At 51.3% G+C, this 23,494-nt stretch overlaps 1 protein-coding gene across 2 annotated transcripts in view; it reads left to right on the forward strand.

Moving 5' to 3' along the window:
* triobpb (TRIO and F-actin binding protein b) overlaps positions 1 to 7,813 on the forward strand; it is a 124,510-nt gene extending 116,697 nt beyond the window's left edge. For both annotated transcript variants that reach the window (XM_078237581.1, XM_078237582.1), the window contains exons 13-15: positions 134 to 220; positions 1,076 to 1,236; positions 2,448 to 7,813. In XM_078237581.1, coding sequence (XP_078093707.1) covers positions 134 to 220; positions 1,076 to 1,234 — 246 coding nt within the window. In that variant the 3' untranslated portion in view covers positions 1,235 to 1,236; positions 2,448 to 7,813. The remainder of the gene's footprint in view (positions 1 to 133; positions 221 to 1,075; positions 1,237 to 2,447) is intronic.
* The last annotated feature ends 15,681 nt before the right edge of the window (positions 7,814 to 23,494 follow it).

Raw genomic sequence — 23,494 nt, forward strand, 5'->3', positions numbered from 1 at the left:
TAGATTCCAGTCGTTAGCACATTTCAGGGCATGTTGTACAATGTGATTCTAATCCGGCTGTAAACAGCGGGAAAAGCTGCTTTGTTGGGGGGGAGGTCTCTGTGAATTCACTGCGGTTTGTGCACATCCCCAGGTCTTACTGCGGATTAAGGAGAATGAAGTGCAGAACCTCAGGAGGGAGACCACGTGCCTGCGGGACGAGCTTCAGTCAATGCAATGGGTAAGTGCAGCGCCTTGTAGAGAAGATGCCGGGGGGGCCCACACCCCGCCACCTGTGGCCCCACACTGCCCCCGAATGGCTCCACACAGTCCCCCCCCACCCCCCCGGTGCCACTTGGCTCCCCCGCGGTGCCCGCTCGCGGTGCTCCCCCGCGGTGCCCGCTCGCGGTGCTCCCCCCGCGGTGCTCCCCCCGCGGTGCTCCCCCCGCGGTGCCCGCTCGCGGTGCTCCCCCGCGGTGCCCGCTCGCGGTGCTCCCCCCGCGGTGCTGCCCCGCGGTGCCCGCTCGCGGTGCTCCCCCCGCGGTGCCTGCTCGCGGTGCTCCCCGCGGTGCCCGCTCGCGGTGCTCCCCCCGCGGTGCCCGCTCGCGGTGCTCCCCCCGCGGTGCCCGCTCGCGATGCTCCCCCCGCGGTGCCCGCTCGCGGTGCTCCCCCCGCGGTGCCCGCTCGCAGTGCTCCCCCGCGGTGCTGCCCCGCGGTGCCCGCTCGCGGTGCTCCCCCCGCGGTGCTCCCCCCGCGGTGCCCGCTCGCGGTGCTCCCCCCGCGGTGCCCGCTCGCGGTGCTCCCCCCGCGGTGCCCGCTCGCGGTGCTCCCCCGCGGTGCTCCCCCGCGGAGCTCCCCCTGCGGTGCCCACTCGCGGTGCTCCCCCCATGGTGCTCCCCCCGCAGTGCCCGCTCGCGGTGCTCCCCCGCGGTGCCCGCTCGCGGTGCTCCCCCCGCGGTGCCCACTCGCGGTGCCCACTCGCGGTGCTCCGCACACGGTGCTCCCCCCGCGGTGCCCGCTCGCGGTGCTCCCCCCGCGGTGCTCCCCCGTGCCCTGAGTAACCAGGGTTTTTTTTCTGGGGAATCTCTCCCTCCAGGATAAGAAGTACGCGACAGACCGATACAACGAGATTTACACCGAGTTAACTGTGATGAAGGTCAGGACGGAGCGGGAACTCTCTCAGGTGAAGGAGCAGCTCAAACTGGCAATGGCGGCTCTCAAAGAAAAAGATTCACTCAACAGCATCACCAAGTGAAGGTGGGTCCCACCCCTCACCCCTGCAACACCCACTCCCCCCCCAACCCCCTCTCACCCTCTGACCCACCGACCCTCCCCCACACCCCCTCACCCCCTCTCCCCGTGCACCTCACCCTCTGACCCTCTCACCCCCTCCAACCCCTGCACCCCATCCCCTTACCCCCGACCCTCTCTCCCCACACCCCCTCACCTCCTCTGCCCCCTCACCCCTTCACCACCCTCCCAACCCCTCACCTCCCCCCCCTCCCCCCACCCCACCCCCCCTCCCCCCACCCCACCCCCCCTCCCCCCACCCCACCCCACCCCCCCCTCCCCCCCCCCTCACCTTCCTAACCCCTCCCACCCTCTCCCCCACTCCACCCCCTTCCCTCTCCCCTGGCGATGGAACAGCCTCATGTGGGGTGTAATCTCTCTCTCGGCTCGGACCAGTTTCTGTGCTTGTACATTCCAGATTATATCCGCGTAGGATGGTCTGCCGCAGCCAATGAGAGAGCTGTTGCTGGGCAGAACATCCTCAGCGTGCAACGGCCCCTGGTGTCAGCGGGAGGACTGGGCTGCGCTACTGAACGTGAGACTTTCCCAACAGACTTACACCTTCCACCTGGTCTAGGCTGATCCCGGTGGCACCTCCTGGCCCAATGCCAGTGTAACGGGGGAAGGGGAGGGGTCCAGGCTGAAGACCTGGACGGTTAAAAATCAAGGAGCAAAATATTTGTCCTTGGCACCAAGTTCCATCATCCCCTGCCCCAAACCTGCGAGCTACTGTGACCAACCTCTTCTTGGGGGTGGCACAGTGGTTAGCACTGCTGCCTCACAGCGCCAGGGACCCGGGTTCGATTCCCGGCTTGGGTCACTGTCTGTGTGGAGTCTGCATATTCTCCCCCGTGTCTGCGTGGGTTTCCTCCGGGTGCTCCGGTTTCCTCCCACAGTCTGAAAGACATGCTGGTTAGGTGCATTGGCCGTGCTAAATTCTCCCTCAGTGTACCCAACAGGCGCCGGAGTGTGGCGACTAGGGGATTTTCACAGTAACTTCATTGCAGTGTTAATGTAAGCCTAATTGTGACACTAATAAATCAACTTCAAAACAGATCTACCTCAGCATGAAGCCTATTGATGAGTCCAGGGAGAGAAAGAGTAGAGAATTTTGGGACATTTTTGAGAGGGTAAAGGGAAAGTCACTCTTCGTGTTTTCTTCTTGCTTTCCCTCACAGACCCCTCCCCTGGTATGGCCTCAGGGGAAGAGACGTTCGATCCAATGCTCACCAAGCCTTCAGTACTGATCCAAAATGGTGGAACTTCCTGTGAATGAGGAACTGTGAAGAGGACAAGCCTGTGCCTTTCTCCTTTTCTTTTTAATAACTTCTCCCAATGTGGATCACTGCTGTGAAATTAAAGTTGAATATGTATATATATAAATGTATACCCACAGGTTATCACTTTTAATACCTTGCTGCCTTTCAAATTCTGTTTCCAAAGCCCCGGCCTAGCACCTCAGGCCTAGGCGTTGCCACGGTAACGTGGTGCTGCCAATGGACTTTCATTGTTTGATGCAGTCGAGTTGCTGACTGTATTCTGCACCCATCGCTACTCGTTGGGTTGTCAATGCCCCCTCCCCACCCCAGTACCAACCCCACTGGGGGCACTGGGTTGCCAACTCCCACCGGGTGTATTCCAGGAGCTTTCATCACTTGACCTCTGCCTGCTCCCCTCACTGGTCACCCAACTTGCCCGCCCAGCCAATGGGAAGGGGAGCAGTCTCCACGTCGATCAGACGACTCCCGCCCGTCGATCGAACTCCCGTAATTAATTAAGCAAAAATGTTGAAAATTTTAATATATTTTTTAAGAAAATGATGATCCTTCTCCTGTGACTTGGTCCTGGAGGCTGCTTGGAAGTCCTGGTGGGAGGCTGCAGCCTTCCCTGGAGGCGGGGGAGCGGGGGTCAACATGTCATATGACCAGACGCCTGGCAGTCCCATCACACACCCATTGGGTGGGATTTTCCCGTCCCGTCCGCTGCGGGAGTGGGGTGGACCATGCAAAGATCCATTGACCTCGAGAGGGATTTTCCCATTTTTCGGGCGAGCCTGGCTGAAAATTCCCGCCCGCTATGTTTAAGAAAAAATAATTTTTTTTATAAGTGGTTTATTATTTGCTGTTAAATGTTGTGTAAAACACTATTTGGGGGCAATGTGATACAAGGCTGCGACGCAGTGGTGGGTTGTTGATAATTGCTTATCTGATTATTTTGTGTGTTCTTGCCCCGTTACAATATGATGTCAGATACCGCCAAACTGGCAGGTCGTGCACAGCACCATGGCAACAGGAAGCCCTCCCTCCAGCCTGCTCTGCCATCCAATCCGATCGTTTGCCTGTTCTCCCCGTGGGTTTCCTCCGGGTGCTCCGGTTTCCTCCCACACTCCAAAGATGTGTGGGTTAGGTTGATTGGCCATGCTAACTTGACTCTAGTATCAGGGGATTAGCAGGGTAAATATGTGGGATTACGGGCATAGGCCCTGGGTGGGATTGCGGTTGGTGCAGATTCGAAGGGCTGAATGGTCTCCTGCGCTGTAGGGATCCTATGATTCTAAGATGGACAGATACTCATCATCACGCTTGCGTCTCTGGGCTAAAGATACTGTGAAATATATGCACCTGAAGTGTCAGTTTGCCTAACGCGCAGCGCACACTACCTCCCTTGTGCAGATGTGCCCCTATTAAGGTGCACTGATGGGGTTCACTCTTAACTGCCCCTCTGAAATGGCCGAGCAAGCCACTCAGTTCAAGCACAATTAGGGACTGGCAACAAACATTGGCCTTGTCAGCGAAGCTCACATCCCATCACAGAATGAAAGGAAAGTTAGCCCAAATCCAGAGAGCATGGTTCTACATAGCCCTGAGCAACCCGAGGAACCTTCAACTGTGGAAGTCCAATTGGCCAAAACTGCAGAGTTCAGTATCCTTGGCACTGCCCCTCCGACCATGACCCTTGTTTAGGCATTGGCAAGTTAGCACCGGAAGCGCCAGTGTTTGGATTCCCCACTGCCACCCATAACTATTGATGCTTCAAGCTGTCAGGGACATTGTCAGCAGGGTTGCTGGCAACTTTTCTGGCTCCCCCTTTCCCTCCATATCTGACGCACTCCATTCTAATTTTCCATTCTTACATCCATCCAGAAGCAACATTGGCCCATCCCATGCCTCGCACGACTAGGGTGGCACGGTGGCACAGTGGTTAGCACTGCTGCCTCACAGCGCCAGGAACCCGAGTTCAATTCCAGCCTCGGGTCACTGTCTGTTTGGAGTTTGCATGTTCTCCTCGTGTCTGCGTGGGTTTCCTCCGGGTGCTCCGGTTTCCTCCCACACTCCAAAGATGTGCAGGTTAGGTTAATTGGCCATGCTAAATTGACCCTAGTGTCAGGGGGATTAATTAACAGGCTAAATATGTGGGGTTGCAGGGATAGGGCCTGGGTGGGATTGTGGTCGGTGCAGACTCGATGGGCCGAATGGCCTCCTTCTGCACTGTAGGGATTCTATGATTCTATACCTTGTCTGACCCCCACCCCTGTCCCAGATCAGTACAAATCCCCTCCAATTAAATATTGAGTAACAACTTTGATCCCAACCAAAACCTCCCATTTGCTAACTCAGCCCCTTCCACCCACTCTCACCCTGGGCTCACTGAAGTGCATTGGCTCCTGGTCCGACAGGCCCTCGCTTTGAACATTTACAGGCTTGCTTTCAAATCCTTCCATGGCTTGCTCTCCCCCCCCCCCCCCCCCCCAATCTCTGCAACCTCCTCCAGCCCCACAGCCCTCAAAATATCTGTACCCGCCCCCCCCCCAATTCTGACCTCTTGTACCGCTGGCTTCAGCAGCCTGGGCCGTAAGCGCTGGAATTACCTCCCTGGAGCTGTCCATCACAGTGACCAGCGTCAGGGCCTATCCATCCGTGTGTGTGTGGCCTGTCCCATCTCTCATCTCTAAGCCACTTGGCTGCACAGCTCCCCGGAGGTTCCTGTCCAAGCCACACACAAGTCGCCATCAAAGAAAAATTAGCCCAAGTCCAGGTCGAAAGGTGTCGGCCTTCTTCAATGAAAAGGCCGCACGCTACAAAAACAAATAGCCGGAACCTTTCTCTCCACCCCGCAAGATGGGCTGAATGGCCTCTTTCTGCACTGGAGGGATTCTGTGGCTCTAAGATGCTGCTTAAATTCTGGTCTGCTGTCCTAATCCCTTCACATTTTGTCTGGGTGTCAAATTTTGTTTGGTAATTATAGCCCACTCCCTCAGTCAAGCATCTCGACACTTTACCAAAGTAAGGCTTTAATTAAGGACCCCACGCACCCCGGACATTCTCTCTTCCACCTTCTCCCGTCGGGAAAAAGATACAAAAGTCTGAGATCACGTACCGACCGACTCAAGAACAGCTTCTTCCCTGCTGCCGTCAGACTTTTGAATGGACCTACCTCGCATTAAGTTAATCTTTCTCTACACCCTAGCTAAGACTGAAACACTACATTCTGCACTCTCTCCTTCCCTTCTCTATGAACAGTATGCTTTGTCTGAACAGTGCGCAAGAAACAATACTTTTCACTGTATCCCAATATATGTGACAATAATAAATCAAATCTAATTATAGAATCAGTTTTTTTTAGTTCAGCTGCAACTAGCTGTCACATGAGCAGCCTGGAGCTGTCGCCTGTTACCCCCACCCGCCCCTCTCCCCCAGCTTTAGAAAGTGCCGAAGTCTCCTTTCTCTGGCTCCGGTGACCCCCGGGTATTTATTAATGTGTTCCAGCTAAGCCGGTGGTGCTTCCGACGTCAGGTAAATGCCGATAGCATCAGACCAGCACCCCTGCTGTTCCCTGTTGTCAACGTCTTATTCTTTCTTTCACAGAACATGGGCGTCGCTGGCTGGGCCCAGCATTTATTGCCCATCCTTAGTTGCCCCTTGAGAAGGTGGCGGTGAGCTGCCTTCTTGAGCCCGCTGCAGTCCATGTGATGTAGGTACACCCACAGTGCTGTTAGGGAGGGAGTTCCAGGATTTTGACCCAGTGACAGTGAAGGAACGGCCGATATATTTCCAAGTCAGGATGGTGAGTGGCTTGGAGGGGAACCTCCAGGTGGTGGTGTTCCCAGGTATCTGCTGCCCAGGTGGTAGTGGTCGTGGGTTTGGAAGGATCTTTGGTGAGTTGCTGCAGTGCACCTTGTAGATGGTCCACACTGCTGCTACTGAGCGTCGGTGGTGGAGGGAGTGGATGTTTGTGGATGTGGTGCCAATCAAGCGGGGCTGCTTTGTCCTGGATGGTGTCGAGCTTCTTGCGTGTTGTTGGAGCTGCACCCATCCAGGCAAGTGGGGAGTATTCCATCACACTCCTGACTTGTGCCTTGTAGATAGTGGATAGGTTTTGGGGAGTCGGGCGGTGAGTTACTCGCCACAGTATTCCCAGCCTCGGACCTGCTCTTGTAGCCACTGTATTTATACGGCTGGGTCCAGTTCGGTTTCTGTTCAAGGGTAACCCCAAGGATGTTGATAGTGGGGGATTCAGTGATGGTAACACCATTGAATGTCATGGTGAGATGGTTAGATTCTCACTTGTTGGAGATGGTCATTGCCTGGCATTTGTGTGGTGTGAATGTTATTTGCCACTTGTCAGCCCGAGCCTGGATATTGTCCAGGTCTTGCTGCGTTTGGACAAGGACTGCTTCAGTATCTGAGGAGTCGCGAATGGTGCTGAACATTGTGCAATCATCGGCGAACATCCCCATCTTATGATGGAGGGAAGGTCATTGATGAAGCAGCTTAAGATTGTTGGGTCCAGGACACTCCCCTGAGGGACTCCTGCAGAGATGTCCTGGAGCTGAGATGACTGACCCTCCACAACCACCTTCCTTTGTGCCGGGCATGACTCCAACCAGTGGATACCCATTGACTCCAGTTTGGCTAGGGCTCCTTGATGCCACACTCAGTCGAATGCAGCCTTGATGCCAAGGGCAGTCACTCTCACCTCATCTCACATCACAGATTACGAACTGACTTGTAATCCAGTAACAAAATGCTTTCCAGAATTAGGGTAAAATGTGATACACTGCAGACAGCTGTTATGTATCGAGAAAACCACTGTGTGATATGAAGTTATTGCAATATTTTAAAAGAGTATTTTTCATTGTAGAATAGACTTATAAAATAAATTTCTTAAATATTATGGAAATAGTGTTGAACAATTTGTGACTCCACAACTTTCAGCTGATAGTGAGCTGCCCGAAATGTCAAAGAAATGTCGATTATTTTAGTGGGGGGTCAAACTCTGGTCTTTCCCAAGGGTCTTGACTCTCTCACTGGCCATTCGGTAGATCTTTCAGGCGACAAAGAACAAAAACAATAGGAGGGGGAGGAGACCAGTGATTAGCACTGCTGCCTCACAGCGCCAGGGACATGGGTTCGAGTCCCGGCCTCGGGTCACTGTCTGTGTGGAGTTTGACCGTTCTCCCCGTGTCTGCGTGGGTTTCCTCCGGGTGCTCCGGTTTCCTCCCACAGTCCAAAGATATGCGAGTTAGGTGGATTGGCCGTGCTAAATGTGTGGGGATAGGGTGAGGGGAGGGGGATGTAGGCCTGGGTAAGATGCTCTATCGGAGAGTTGGTGCAGACTCGATGGGACAAATGGTCTCCTAAGTTTTTTTAATTAGCATCACAAGTAGGCTTACATTAACACTGCAATGAAGTTACTGTGAAAATACCCTAGTTGCCACACTCCGGTTCGGGTACACTGAGGGAGAATTTAGCATGGCCAATGCACCCTAACCAGCACATCTTTCAGACTGTAGGAGGAAACCGGAGCATCCGGAGGAATTGTAGAATCCAACAGTGCAGGAGGAGGCCATTCGGCCCATCGATTCTACACCGACCACAATCCCACCAGGCCCTATTCCCGTAACCCCCACATATTTACCCTGCTAATCCCCCAGACACTAGGGGCAATTTAGCATGGCCAATGAACCTAACCAGCACGCCTTTCGGACTGTGGGAGGAAACCGGAGCACCCGGAGGAAACCCACTCAGACACAAGGAGAACATGCAGACTCCACACAGACAGTGACCCAAGCTGGGAATCGAACTCGGGTCTCTGGCACTGTGAGGCAGCAGTGCTAACCACTGTGCCACCGTGCCTTCTGCACTGTATGGATTCTATGGAACGTGGAGCAGACCATTGTGAGCAGTGAATACTTAATTAAATACAGGTAATTTGCTATTTCATCTGGAAGGAGTTTTCTATCTTTTGGTCCAAAGTAAAATCCCTCACATTGAAGTCCATTTGCCAAAGTTTAGCTGAGTCACATGATTCCATCCACACTGCATAGAATGGCAGCTACCTTCAATATCTAAATTTGTCCATCATTTAAGTCTCAAATCTTGATTTCTCGAGGAATTAAGGGCTATGGGGAGAGAGCGGGTAAATGGAGTTGAAATCAACCATGATTGAATGGTGGAGTGGACTCGATGGGCCGAATGGCCTTACTTCCGCTCCTATGTCTTATGGTCTTAAATCCAGGAATCTCAAATATATTCAACTACTGAGCATCCACAAGGCTCTGAGGTAGAGAATTCCAGAGATGTAGTGGCATCAGAGGCAGTTCAGAGGAGGTTCACCTGATTGATTCCGGGGATGAGGGGTTTGTCGTATGAAGAGAGATTGAACAGTTTAGGCCGATACTCTCTGGAATTGAGAAGAATGAGGGGAGATCAAATTGAGGTATACAAGATGATAAAAGGTATGGATAAAGTAGACGTGGAGTGGATGCTTCCTCTTGTGGGGCATTCTAGGATGAGAGGTCATAGTCTTAGGATAAAGGGTAGCAAGTTTAAAACAGAGTTGAGGAGAAACTACTTCTCCCAAAGGGTTGTGAATCTGTGGAATTCGCTCCCCCAAAGTGCAGTGGATGCTGGGACAGTGAGTAAATTTAAGGAGAAGTTAGACATTTTTAATTGGTAATGGGTTGAAGGGTTATGGGGAGAAGGCAGGAAATGGGGATGAGGAGCATATCAGCCATGGTCGAATGGCGAAGCGGACTCGATGGGCCGAATGGCCTAATTTTGCTTCTGTATCTTATGAACCTGTAAGATTCACAGCTACCTGAGTGAAGAGGTTTCTCCTCACCTTGGTTCCAACTGGTGAACCCCCCCCCCCCCCCCCCCCCCGCCTTGGCTGATATAGAACTCGGGCGAAGAGAAAAACCTTCTCAGCATTGCACCCTTGAAGAATCTTCCGTCTCATTCTTCTGAATCCCAGAGAATATTTTACTTATTCTTTCATGGGACATGGGTGCCGGGCCCAGTGTTTGTCCCCCATCTCTAATTGTCCTTGAACTGAGTGGCGTGCCTACCATTTCAAGAGGATAGTAACCACATTGCTGTGGCTCTGGAGTCACATGCAGGCCAGACCGGGTAAGGACGGCAGATTTCCTTCCCTAAAGAGGGAGGCACAGTGGTTAGCACTGCTGCCTCACAGCATCAGGGACCCGGGTTCAATTCCCGACTTGGGTCACTGTGTGGAGTCTGTACGTTCTCCCCATGTCTGTGTGGGTTTCCTCCGGGTGCTCCGGCTTCCTCCCACACTCCAAAGATGTGCAGGTTAGATGGATTGGTCGTGCTAAATGTGTGGGGTTACGGGGAGAGGGTCCGGGTAAGATGCTCTTTCAGACCAATGTAGGGATTCTATGATTCTAAGGATATACTGGTACTGGAGGGGATGCAGGGGAGATTCACTAGGTTGATTCCTGAGTTGAGAGGGTTGGCTTATGAGGGGAGACTGAGTAGACTAGGACTATACTCATTAGAATTCAGAAGGATGAGGGGAGATCTTATTGAAACATATAAGATTATGAAGGGAATAGATAAGATAGAAGTAGGGAGGTTGTTTCCACTGGTGTGTGAAACTAGAACTAGGGGGCATGGCCTCAAAATAAAGGGGGGCAGATTTAGGACTAAGTTGAGGAGGAACTTCTTCACCCGAAGGGTTGTGAATCTGTGGAATTCCCTGCCCAGTGAAGCAGTTGAGGCTACCTCATTGAATGTTTTTAAGGCAAGGATAGATACATTTTTGAACAGTAAAGGAATTAAGGGTTATGGTGAGCGGGCGGGTAAGTGGAGCTGAGTCCACTCTCAGATCAGCCATGATCTTATTGAATGACGGAGCAGGCTCGAGGGACCAGATGGCCTACTGCTCCTAGTTCTTATGTTCTAACGCTGAAGGAGACCATTGTTCTTTGCGAGAGCTCTCATAACCCTGCACATTCCTGGTCAAAAGTCACGACTGACTTTTCATCATCCCTCAGGCAACGCTCTCCAGATTACAGCTCATTACTTAAAAAAAATAAAATCACCATAGTCCCAGATGACCATAGGCTGCTCTCCCCTTTGAGATGGGGGTGGGAGAGCTGGGCTGGTGGTGATTTAACCCGAGGATCGCCATCCCTCAGGTGAGGGCGGCACAGTGGTTGGCACTGCTGCCTCACAGCGCCAGGGACCCGGGTTTGATTCCCGGTTTGGGTCACTGTCTGTGTGGAGTCTGCACGTTCTCCCCGTGTCTGCGTGGGTTTCCTTCGGATGCGCCGCAGTCCGAAAGACGTGCTGGTTAGGTGCTAAATTCTCCCTCAGTGTACCCGAACAGGCGCCGGAGTGTGGCGACTAGAGGATTTTCACAGTAACTTCATTGCAGTGCTAATGTAAGCCTACCTGTGACACTAATAAATAAATAAAAATAATAAAGGAACATTGGTGAACCAGATGGGTTTTTATGACAATTATTGATAGTTTATTTTCCCGGATTTATGAACTGAATTTAAATTTCACCAGCCGCCGCGGTGGGATTTGAACCCGTGTCCAGAGAACATTAGTCTGGGTCTCTGGATCACTAATCCCGTCACATGATTACTGTCTTGTCACATGATTATTGTTGAAGGTCTGTGAAATCTGACATTTGATTTGTAGAGAGTGATATTCATAGATTCCTACAGTGCAGAAGGAGGCCATTCGGCCCATCGAGTCTGCACTGACCTCAATCCCACCCCGGCCCTATCCTCATAATCCCCATGCATTTAGCCTAGCTAGTCCCCCTGGCACTAAGGGGCAATTTATCATGGCCAATCCACCTAGCCTGCACATCTTTGGACTGTGGGAGGAACCTGGAGCACCCGGAGGAAACCCACGCAGACACGGGGAGAATGTGCAGACTCCGCACAGACAGTGACCCAAGGCGGGAATCGAACCCGGATCCCTGGCGCTGTGAGGCAATGGTGCTAACCACTGTACCACCCATAAAGGTTAAAGGAAGACTTAGGTAGAACATTTCGTAACACACAAATGACCTTACAGCCAATGAAATCCTCTTGAGGTCTGGTCTCTGTTGTAATGTAGGAAACGCAGCAGCCACCTTATACACAGCAAGATCCCACAAGCAACCATGTAACAAATAAATACTTTGGGGTGACACAGTAGCAACACAGGTGGCCAAGGTGATTAAGAAGGCAAATGGCATGCTTGCCTTCATCAGCCGGGGCACAGAGTTGGGAAATCATGTTGCAGCTATATAAAACCTTGGCTGGGCCGCATTTGGAGTATTGCGTGCAGTTCTGGTCACCACACTGCCAGAAGGACATGGAAGCTTTGGAGAGAGTGCAAAGAAGCTTCACCAGGATGTTGCCTGGTCTCGAGGGCATTGGCTATGAGGAGAGGTTGAATAAACTAGGACTGTTTTCACTGGAAAGACTGAGGCTGAGGGGAGACCTGAGAGAGGTCTACAAGAATTATGAGAGGCACAGACAGGGTGGATAGTCAGAGGCTTTTTCCGAGGGTGGAAGTGTCGATTACAATCCCTGTCCACCACCATGCTCCTCTGTCTGGCTGAACTGATTCTCTCACTCAACAATCTCTCCTTTAACTCGTCTCACTTCCTCCCAATGAAAGTTGTGGCTCTGGGCACCCGCATGGGTCCCGGTTATGCCTGTCTCTTTATGGGCTATGTGGAGATTCCCTGTTCCAGTCCTACTCCGGCCTCCACCCACAACTCCTTTATCGGTACATTGATGACTGTTTCGGTGCCACTTTACGCTCTCGTCTGGACCTGGAAAAATTTATCACTTCTGCTTCCAGTTTCCACCCCTCTATCACATGGTCCATCTCCGACACTTCTCTTCCTTTCCTTGACCTCTCTGTCTCCATTTCTGGTGATAAACTGTCCATTAGTATCCGTTACAAGCCCACCGACTCCCACAACTACCTGGACTACAGCTGTAGTCTGGTCTCTAAATTGTCACTCACTGTGGCACAGTGGTTAGCACTGCTGCCTCACAGCGCCAGGGAATTGGGTTCGATTCCCGGCTTGGGTCAATGTCTGTATGGAGTCTGCACGTTCTCCCCGTGTCTGCGTGGGTTTCCTCCACGTGCTCCGGTTTCCTCCCACAGACTGAAAGACGTGCTGGTTAGGGTGCATTGGCCGTGCTAAATTGTCCCTCAGTGTACCCGAACAGGCGCCAGAGTGTGGCGACTAGGGGATTTTCGCAGTAACTTCATTGCAGTGTTAATGTAAGCCTACTTGTGACTAATAAATACACTTTAAACGTAAACTTTAAGTCTTAAAACACGTACCAACCGACTCAAGAACAGCTTCTTCCCTGCTGCCATCAGACTCTTGAATGGACCTACCTTGCATTATGTTAATCTTTCTCTACACCCTAGCTATGACTGTAACATTACATTCCGCACTCTCTCATTTCCTTCTCTATGAACGGTATGCTTTGTCTGTATAGCATGCAAGAAACAATACTTTTCACTGTATGTTAATACATGTGACAATAATAAATCAAATCAGGATACGGGGTTGGCCATTTAGGTCTGTGATGAGGAGACATTTCTTCACTCAGAAGGTGGTGAACCTCTGGAATTCTCAGGGAGGCCCAATCGCTGAATATATTTAAGGAGATAGATATCTAGACTCTAAAGGTGTCAAGGGGCAGGGGGAGAGTGTGGGAGTAGACACTGAGGATCAGCCATGATCATAATGAATGGTAGAACAGGCTCGAAGGGCTGAATGGCCTCTTCCTGCTCCTGTTTTCAATGTTTCATTCCGAGCCCTCTATTCAAGCGTGGCTGATGACTCGCTCAGGAATTCCGTTCCCATTGAAGACAGGCGGTGACTTATCCGCAATGGAATTTTCTGCTTGGGTGAAGCAATGCGGGATTTTACAAAGCAGCCGGATTTTTGCTTCTTGAATCACTCAGTGAATGTCGGGCAGGATTTTCCGTCCTCGGTGAGAGCAGGAATGTGACGCTCCGGTTTCCCAATGACCGCCCCCCCCCCCCCGCCCCCGCAACTCCCCCGGGATCGGCCATCTTGCCCGAGCTGGTTTTGGGACCACCACCTCAACGTGAAGATGAGGTCAGATTGTTGGTCAGAATGTAAAGAACAGCGGAGAATGATTAAGGTTCATCAGGAGAACAAGATTAGAGCATGAGAGGAAGCTAGCTTGGAATGTAGACACAGATAGCAAGAGTTTCTCCAAGTATTTAAACAGGAAAAGGATAAGTAAAGTGAGTTTATTCATTCACAGGATGTGGGCATCTCTGGCTAGGTCAGCATTCATTGCCCATCCTTAAATTGCCCTTCAGAAGGTGGTGATGGCGAGCTGCCTTCTTGAACCTCTGCATCACCCACAGTGCTGTTCGGGAGGGAGTCCCAGGATTTTGACTCCGCAACAGTGAAGGAAAGACCTATATATTTCCAAGTCAGGATGGTGAGTGGTTTGGAGGGGAACTTGCAGGTGGTGATGTTCCCAGGTATCTGCTGCTGTTGTCCTTCTTGATGGAAGTGGCCGTGTGTTTGCAAGGCGTTGCCTAAGGAGCCTTGGTGAGTTCCTGCAGTGCATCTTGTAGATGGTACAACTTGTAGATGTGTCATGGTGGAGGGAGTGAATGTTTGTGGATGTGGTGCCAATCAAGCGGGATGCTTTGTCCTGGATGGTGTTGAGCTTCTTGAGTGTTGTTGGAGCTGCACCCATCCAAGCAAGTGGAGAGTATTCCATCACACTCCCGACTTGTGCCTTGTAGATGGTGGCTACAGGGTCTGGGAAATCAGGAGGTGAATTACTCGCCACAGGATTCGCAGCCTCTGACCTGCTCTGATAGTCACAGTATTTACATGGCTAGTACAGTTCAGAAGGGAGGAAGGCAGAAAATGATAGTCCAGTTAACATGACGACTGTTGCAGGGAAGGTGCTAGAAATTGATCATTAAGGATGTCATAGCTGGGCACTTTGAAAAACTCAAGGTAATTGGGAAGAGTCACCATGGTTTAGTGAAAGAGAAATCAGTGGTGAGCACTGCTGCCTCACAGCGCCAGGGACCGGGTTCGATTCCCGGCTTGGGTCACTGTCTATGTGGAGTCTGCACGTTCTCCCCGTGTCTGCGTGGGTTTCCTCCAGGTGCTCCGGTTTCCTCCCACAGTCCTAAAGGCGTTCTGGTTAGGTACATTGGCCGTGCTAAATTCTCCCTCAGTGTACCCGAACAGGCGCCGGAGTGTGGCGACTAGGGGATTTTCACAGTAACTTCATTGCAGTTTTAATGTAAAACTACTTGTGACACTAATAACTAATAAATAAACTTTAGAACAAAGCCAACCAGACATTGGTTCCCAACACATCTGATCACTAAAGTAGCCCATTGACGTGTCAATGGACACTGGCCTTTGGGAAGAACGTCACACCCACCGAGTAGTTACGGACGAGGTTTACCTGGAACAGGTACCACTGATGAGGGACTTTCCTGTTACCTGAGGGGGAGTAGGGAAATTGGGATTAGAGGAGATTCTGGAAACTTTGCCGGGCTTTGAGATATTAAATAAGGACGGGGTATGTGTCCAGAGGCAGGAGGAACTCCAGAGATTTGGTAAAAGAACAAAGGGTGGGGCTTGGGGGGACCCACAAGAGGAAAATAATAATTCCACAATGAGTTGTGATCTGGAACATGCTGCATGAAAGGGTGGTGGACTGGGAGGTGGTGGTGTAGTGGTATTGTCACTGGACTAGCTATCCAGAGACTCAGGGTAATGCTCTGAGTACCCAGGTTCAAATCCCGCCACGGCAGATAGTGAAATTTGAATACTAGCGGTGGGATTTTCTGTGCTTCTTGCACAACAGGTTTCCCAAAGGATGTCCCCCCCCACCCCTGTCCCCGTCCCTGGCATTAGCACGGCCAGAATACCTGGCCAACAGGAAGTCAGAAAATTTTGGCCAATAAATATCTAGAATTGATAGCCGAATGGTGGCCATGGAACCATTGTCAACTGTCATAAAAACCCATCTGGGGCACCACAGTCCTTCAGGGAAGGAAATCCGCCATCCTTACCCGGGTCTGGCCCACATGTGACTCCAGATCCACCTAATGTGGTCGACTCTTAACCGCCCTCCGAAATGGCCGAGCGAGACACTCAGTTCGGGGCCAATTAGGGATGGGTAACAAATGCTGGCCCAGCGAATTGCTGCAGTGCATCTTGTAGATGGTACACACCGCTGCTACTGAGCGTCGGTGGTGGAGGGAGTGGATGTTTGTGGATGTGATGCCAATCAAGCGGCTGCTTTGTCCTGGATGGTGTCGAGTGCTTCGAACTCGCTGTTGCCAGTGTCTGATCAACCTTACCATCAGCCAATGGCAGAGAAGAAATGGGGAAATTCTGCAAATAGTTTAATGAATTCTTTAACAGTCCATGTATTACTGCAGAGTGGGTTCTGTGCTTCAACTGATCATTAAATGGGGCTCTTTATTCCTGTCTCTATAGAAAATGATAACTCTGTATGTCTGGCTGCATTGAGAGCAGCATTGAGCTACTGGAATAAAGCATTAGTGTTCTGTCCCAGCATCTGGGTGACTGACTTGTTTTGTGAATTCCACATCATGAATATATTTGACACCAGAGTTCACATCATAGAATCCCTACACTGCAGAAGGAGGCCATTCGGCCCATCGAGCCTGTACCGACCACAATCCCACCCCGGCCCTATCCCCGTAATCCCACATATTGACTCTACTTATCCCCCTAACCCACACATCCCTGGACACTAAGGGGCAATTTATCATGGCCAATCCACCTAACAGGCACGTCTTTCAGACTGTGGGAGGAAACTGGAGCACCCGGAGGAAACCCACGCAGACACGGGGAGAATGTGCAAACTCCACACAGACAGTGACCCAATCTGGGAATCGAACGGTGGCACAGTGGTTAGCACTGCTGCCTCACAGCACCAGGGATCCAGGTTCGATTCCCGGCTTGGGTCACTCTCTGTGCGGAGTCTGCACGTTCTCCCCGTGTCTGCGTGGGTTTCCATCGGGTGCTCCGGTTTCCTCCCACAGTCCAAAGGCGTGCTGGTTAGGGTGCATTGGCCGTGCTAAATTCTCCCTCAGTGTAACCCGAACAGGCACCAGAGTGTGGCGGCTAGAGGATTTTCACAGTAACTTCATTGCAGTGTTAATGTAAACCTTACTTGTGACATTAATAAATAAACTGAAAGGTTTACCCCTTATCCTCAAACATTGAAAACAGGAGGCCTTTAGGCCCTTTGAGCCTGTTCTACCATTCATTATGATCATGGCTGATCCTCAGTGCCACACTCTCCCTCTGCCCCTTGACACCTTTAGAGTCTAGATATTTATCTCCTGCTTAAATATATTCAGCGATTTGGCCTCCATGAGAATTCCACCGATTCGCCACCTTCTGAGTGAAGAAATGTCTCCTCATCTCAGTCCTAAATGGCCAACCCCGTATCCTGATTGTGTCTGCATGGGTTTCCTCCGGGTGCTCCGGTTTCCTCCCACAGTCTGAAAGACGTGCTGGTTAGGGTGCATTGGCCTGAGGAAGCCCCAGAATGTGACGACTAGGGGGTTTTCACAGTAACTTCATTGCAGTGTTAATGTAAGCCTTACTTGTGACAATAATAAATAAACTTTAACAATTCCCTAAACCTGCTGCTCTCTCAATGCTGAGCACACGAGTCAGCTCACTAACTACTTACATTTATAACATTCTGGATTCTAATCCAGGGGCCTTTCTCTTTTTGGAAGGTTTAGTTGGAAAGGAGGGTGGTTTTTTTATCTGGCCTTTCTCCAACCCTTTAAAGTTTTCCAAAATCTGTGCTCTCCTCCAATCCTGCTTCCTAATTCATCCCCGATTTCCATCGCTCCACCACCTGTCTACAGCAGCCTTGGCCCAGCGCTCTTAAATGTCTTAATAATAAGGGCATTACCTCTGAGAAGAGATTGGATAAACTCGGTTTGTTCTCACTGGAACGATGGAGGTTGAACGGGTGACCTGATAGAGGTTTACAAGATTATGAGTGGCCTGGACAGAGTGGATAGTCAGATGTTCTTTCCCAGGGTAGAAAAGTCAAGTACTAGGGGACATAGGTTTAAGGTGCGTGGGGAGAAGTTTAGAGGAGATGTGCGAGGCAAGTTTTTTACACAGAGGGTGGTGAATGTCTGGAACGCGCTGCCCGGGGAGGTGGTGGGAGCAGGTACGATAGCGGCATTTAAGGGACAACTAGATGAATACCCCGGCCGATGCAGGCAAGCATGCCATATTCCTTCTTGACTACCTTCTCCACCTGCATTGCCACTTTCAGTGACCTGTGTACCTGTACACCCAGATCCCTCTGCCTAAGGGTTCTGCCATTCACTGTATATTTCCCATCTGTATTAGACCTTCCAAAATGCATGACCTCACATTTGTACAACTGTACAAAGTTATCAGTAGATGCCCTGGAGATTCTCAGGAGAACTGGGAGAAAGTAGAAGCAGCCAAGACCAAGGTTTACGTTGACCCTGATGCTGCACATCGGTACTTCAGAGCCAGTGCGGCATCAGGGGGCAACGTAAACCTTGGTCTTGAAAGTCTGGATATAATAAGGCCGTGCAATTTGCAGAATGGGCTGCTCCTGTAGTCCCCGTACTTAAGCCCGACAAATTAGTTTGTCTTTGTGGGGAAGATAAACTAACGGACAATCGGATCTCCAAACTCAATAGGTACCCCATTGGGGGCAGACAGGGAAGTGGAATTGAGGCCACAATCAAGTCAGCCAAAGGCGGGGGTGGACCTGGATAAGGTGCTCTGTCAGAGAATTGTGCACATTCGATGGGCTGAATGGCCTCCTTCTCCATTGTATGAATTCTATGGTTCTCGGAGAGGTTGGACAAGTTTTAAAAAAATTAATTTATGGGATGTGGGCGCTACTGGCTAGGCCAGCATTTATTGCCCATCCCTCCTTACCCCTTTGAGAAGGTGGTGCTGAGCTGCCTTCTTGAAGCGCTGCAGTCCTTGTGGGGTAGGCACATCCACAGTGCTGTTACGGAGGGAGTTCCAGGATTTTGACCCAGCGACAGTGAAGGAACGGCCGATATATTTCCAAGTCAGGCTGGCGAGTGGCTTGGAGGGGAACCTCCAGGTGGTGGCGTTCCCAGGTATCTGCTGCCCTTGTCCTTCTAAGCAACCTGTCCTTATAGTTTAACCTTGTTAGCCATGACAGTGAGCCGGTGAGGCAGCCCTCCAGGTCCCAGATAGATTTCCCGAGGGCAGTGCCCAGAACAAGCACTGTATTCCCATGGGACACCACCCGAGATTCCAGAAATCGCACTTTGTTTGAGGATCCAGTGCAGGAATCCCAGGAGATTTCCCGACATCTAATCCCAGCTGGCGTGGGAATAGGAATGCTGAGGGAAGTTACAATCTCCTCACCATCACTTCACTCGAATATCAGGTGAGGGGTTAAATTGAGGCCCCATCTGGTATCTCAGGTGTACGGGAAAGATTCCGTTACAAATAACAGCCGAGTTTTCCCTAGTGTCCTGGTTCAGTACATAACCTTCATCACGAACGCAGGTAATTGGGCCATTATTACGGTGCTGGTTGTGGGATCTTGCTGTGCACAAATTGTGATGTTTCCTATGTCACAACAGTGACTACACATCGAAAGTATTTCATTGGCTCTGAAGAGCTTTGGGATGTCCTGTTATATAGATGGAAGTCCTTTTCTTAATCCTTTTTCTCTAGGACTAAGTAGCCCGTTCGTTCGACACCCCATCCACCACCTTAAACATTCACTCCCTCCACCACTGACGCACAGTGGCAGCCGTGTGTACCGTCTACAAAATTCACTGCAGCAACTCGCCAAGGCTCCTTAGACAGCAAACGCACAAAACCACTACCATCTAGAAGGACAAGGGCAGCAGATACCTGGGAACGCCACCACCTATAAGTTCCCCTCCAAGCCACTCACCATCCTGACTTGGAAATATATCGGCCTTTCCTTCACTGTTGCTGGGTAAAAATCATGTGACTCCCTCCCTAACAGCACTGTGGGTGTACCTACACCACAGGGACTGCAGCGGCTCAAGAATCATAGGTTCATAGAATCACTACAGTGCTGAAGGAGGCCATTCGGCCCATCGAGTCTGCACCGACAACCATCCTACCCAGGCCTTATCCCTGTAACCCCACATATTTACCCTGTATATCCCCCTGACACTAAGGGGCAATTTAGCATGGTCAATCCACCTTACCCGCACATGGCGGCACGGTGGCGCAGTGGTTGGCACTGCTGCCTCACAGAGTCAGGAAGCCGGGTTCGATTTCCGGCTTGGGTCACTGTCTGTGTGGAGTTTGCATGTTCTCCCCGTGTCTGCGTGGGTTTCCTCCGGGTGCTCCAGTTTTCTCCCACAGTCCAAAGATGTGTGGGTTAGGTGGATTGGCCATGCTAAATTGTCCCTTATTGTCAGGGGGATTAGCAGAATAAATACTTGGGGTTACGGGGAGAGGGTGTGGGTGGGATTGTGGTCAGTGCAGACTCGATGGGCCAAATGGCCTCCTTCTGCACTGTTGGGATTCTATCTTTGGAGTGTGGGAGGAAACCGGAGCACCCGGAGGAAACCCACGCAGACACGGGGAGAACGTGCAGACTCCGCACAGACAGTGACCCAAGCCGGGAATCGAACCCGGGTCCCTGGCGCTGTGAGGCAGCAGTGCCAACCACTGTGCCACCCCAAGAAGGCAGCTCACCACCACCTTATCAAGGGGCAATAAGGGACGGGCAATAAATGCGGGCCCAGCCAACGATGCTTGCAAACAGCAACTGCTGTTACATGACCATTCCCGATCCAATATGTGGCTTGAGGAATAGTGTTGCTCTGACAGCCTGTCGGAATTAGCATGAACACTTGAACAGTGACAAAGACAATTTCAATCCATTCCTGGAACATGCAACTGCGCCATATCTAGATCAGAAAAATACAAAAGTTACCGTGCTGTGGCAAGTGATGCCGAAATATTTCTCTCCCGCCTTGGGAACACTTTCCATACTCTCTGGGGCCAGGGTGAGGTGAGATGAGCAGGTGTGAAACCCACATTGCTTCGTATCCAGGGACTAACACAGAATTACAATGGAAGGTGTAATCTCCCTCAGTGCCTCTCAGAGGATGTTAGTGCGACTTTGGAAACATTTATCATTTCATGGCTGGTTCAGCATTTATTGCCCATCCCTGAGTGTCTCGCTCGGCCATTCCAGAGGGCAGCTGAGAGTCGAACACATTGCCTTGGGATTGGAGTCACATGTAGGCCAGACCGGGTAAGGACAGCAGATTTCCTTCCCTGAAGGGGCATTAGTGAAACGGATGGGAAGATAGGGGAGGATTGATGTGTGTTAGTGCAGCGAAGGTTTACCAGGCTGATTCCTGGGATGGCAGGTCTGTCAAACCCTTTAACCTGGCGTTGTGAGAAGAATCGCTGAGCAGAAACTGATAGTCAAGTTCCCGCACACACGAGGATGGCCTCAACTGGGATCTTGGGTTCATGTCACACTATCTGTAACCCCCACGACTTGCCTGGGCTTGCAAAATCTCACTAACTGTCCTGGCTGGAGACAATACACATCTCTTTAACCTGTGCTTAACCCTCTCTCCACTCACATTGTCTGTACCTGTAAAGACCCGCATTCCAACCATTATCTTGCAATTGAGTTTGTGTCTATATACGCCCTGTTTGTGAACCCAACTCCCCACTCACCTGATGAAGGAGCAGTGCTCCGAAAGCTCGTGCTACCAAATAAACCTGTTGGACTTTAACCTGGTGTTGTGAGACTACTTGAGGAGAGACTAAGTCAGTTAGGATTGTATTCATTGGCGTTTAGAAGAGTGAGGGGGAATCTCACAGAAACTTATAAAGTTCTAACAGGGTTAGACAGGGTAGATTCAGAAAGGATGTTCCCGATGGTGGGGGAGTCCAGAACTTGGGGTCATAGTTTGAGGATAAGGGGTAAACCTTTTAGAACTGAGGTGAGGAGAAATTTCTTCACCCAGAGGTTGGTGAATGTGTGGAATTCACTCCCACAGAAAGTAGCTGAGGCCAAAACGTTGTCTGATTTCAAGAAGAAATTAGATATCGCTCTTGGGGCTAAAGGGATCAAGGGATATGGGGGGAAGGGGGAATCAGGATATTAAATTCAATGATCAGCCATGATCAAAATGAATGGCGGAGCAGGCTCGAAGGGCCGAATGGCCTCCTCCTGCTTCTAGTTTCTATGTTTAAAAAGCATTTATTTTATTAGTGTCACAAGTAGGCTTACATTAACACTGCAATGAAGTTACTGTGAAAATCCCCTAGTCGCCACACTCCGGCGAGTGTTCAGGTAACACTGAGGGAGAATTTAGCATGGCCAACGCACCCTAACCAGCACGTCCTTCGGACTGTGGGAGGAAACCGGAGCACCCGGAGGAAACCCACGCAGACACGGGGAGAACGTGCAGACTCCACACAGACAGTGACCCAAGCTGGGAATCAAACCCGGGTCCCTGGCGCTGTGAGGCAGCCGTGCTAACCACTGTGCCACCCCACCTCAACTCAGTTCTAAATGGTTTACCCCTTATCCTCAAACTATGACCCCTAGTTCTGGACTCCCCCCACCATCGGGAACATTCTTTCTGAATCCACCATGTCTACCTGCGGCACCCCCATGTTTCTATGCATGGTACAAGATAGGGGTTTTTTAGAGAGACCAGTTATGGGGCAAAGAGATAGGTTGCACATCAACAGTACTGGGACCAATGCCCTCATGGGGAGGTTAGCTAATGTGGTTGGGGAGAGTTTAAACTAAATTGGCACAGTGAGGTAGAGAAGAGGAATAAGGGGAATAAAGTCAGAGTGTTGCTCCGGATGGGTGACATCCTAGGGTGGTAAAGGATGTGGGAGTGGAGATAGTGGAAAGGCTGGCCACGGGGAGAACGTGCAAACTCCACACAGACAGTCACCCAAGGCCGGAATCGAACCTGGGTCCCTGGCACTGTGAGGCACAGTGGTTAGCACGGCTGCCTCACAGCGCCAGGGACCCAGGTTCGATTCCTGGCTTGGGTCACTGTCTGTGTGGAGTTTGTACATTCTCCCTGTGTCTGTGTGGGTTTCCTCCGGGTGCTCTGGTTTCCTCCTGTTTCCTCCCATAGTCCAAAAGACATGCAGGTTAGGTGCTAAATTGCTCCTTCGTGTACCGGAATGTGCAGGTTAGAGGCATTAGTGGGGTAAATGTGTGGGGTTGTGGGGATAGGGCCTGAGGTGGGACAGCGACGCTTCCCGAGAACCAGTGCTGGGTCCACTGCTTTTCTGTCCCTTAGAAGTGACTTGGATCCTGGAACGCGAGGCAAAATTTCAAAAGTTTCCAATGATATCAAACTTGGAGGAGTAGCAGAGAGTGAGGATGATATGAGTCGCTTGCTAACGGACATGGATCGGTTCGCAGAATGTGCAGATATATGGCAGCTGGAATTGAATAGAGGTGTGAGGTGATGGGTTTAACAGAAGGGATAGGGAGGCACAGTATAGGCTCGGTGGGCGGGATTTACAGCCCGCTCGAGCGAGACCGGAGATTCCCACCCGAGGTCAACACGCATACCCATTGTCCGCCCCTTTGCCCGCTCTGATTCCGTGGCGGGTGGGGCAGTAGAATTCAGCGAATGGGTGCCATTTTCCTGTTCCGTCTGTCACAGGCGGCGCGGTGGCACAGTGGTTAGCACTGCTGCCCCACAGTGCCAGGGACCCGGGTTCGATTCCTGGCTCGGGCCCCTGTCTCTGTGGAGTCTGCACGTTCTCCCCGTGTCAGCGTGGGTTTCCTCCGCGTGCTCCGGTTTCCTCCCACAGTCTGAAAGATGTACTGGTTAGGGTGCATTGGCCGTGCTAA

Source organism: Mustelus asterias, chromosome 21 (assembly GCF_964213995.1).
Source record: "Mustelus asterias chromosome 21, sMusAst1.hap1.1, whole genome shotgun sequence".
NCBI lineage: Eukaryota > Metazoa > Chordata > Chondrichthyes > Carcharhiniformes > Triakidae > Mustelus > Mustelus asterias.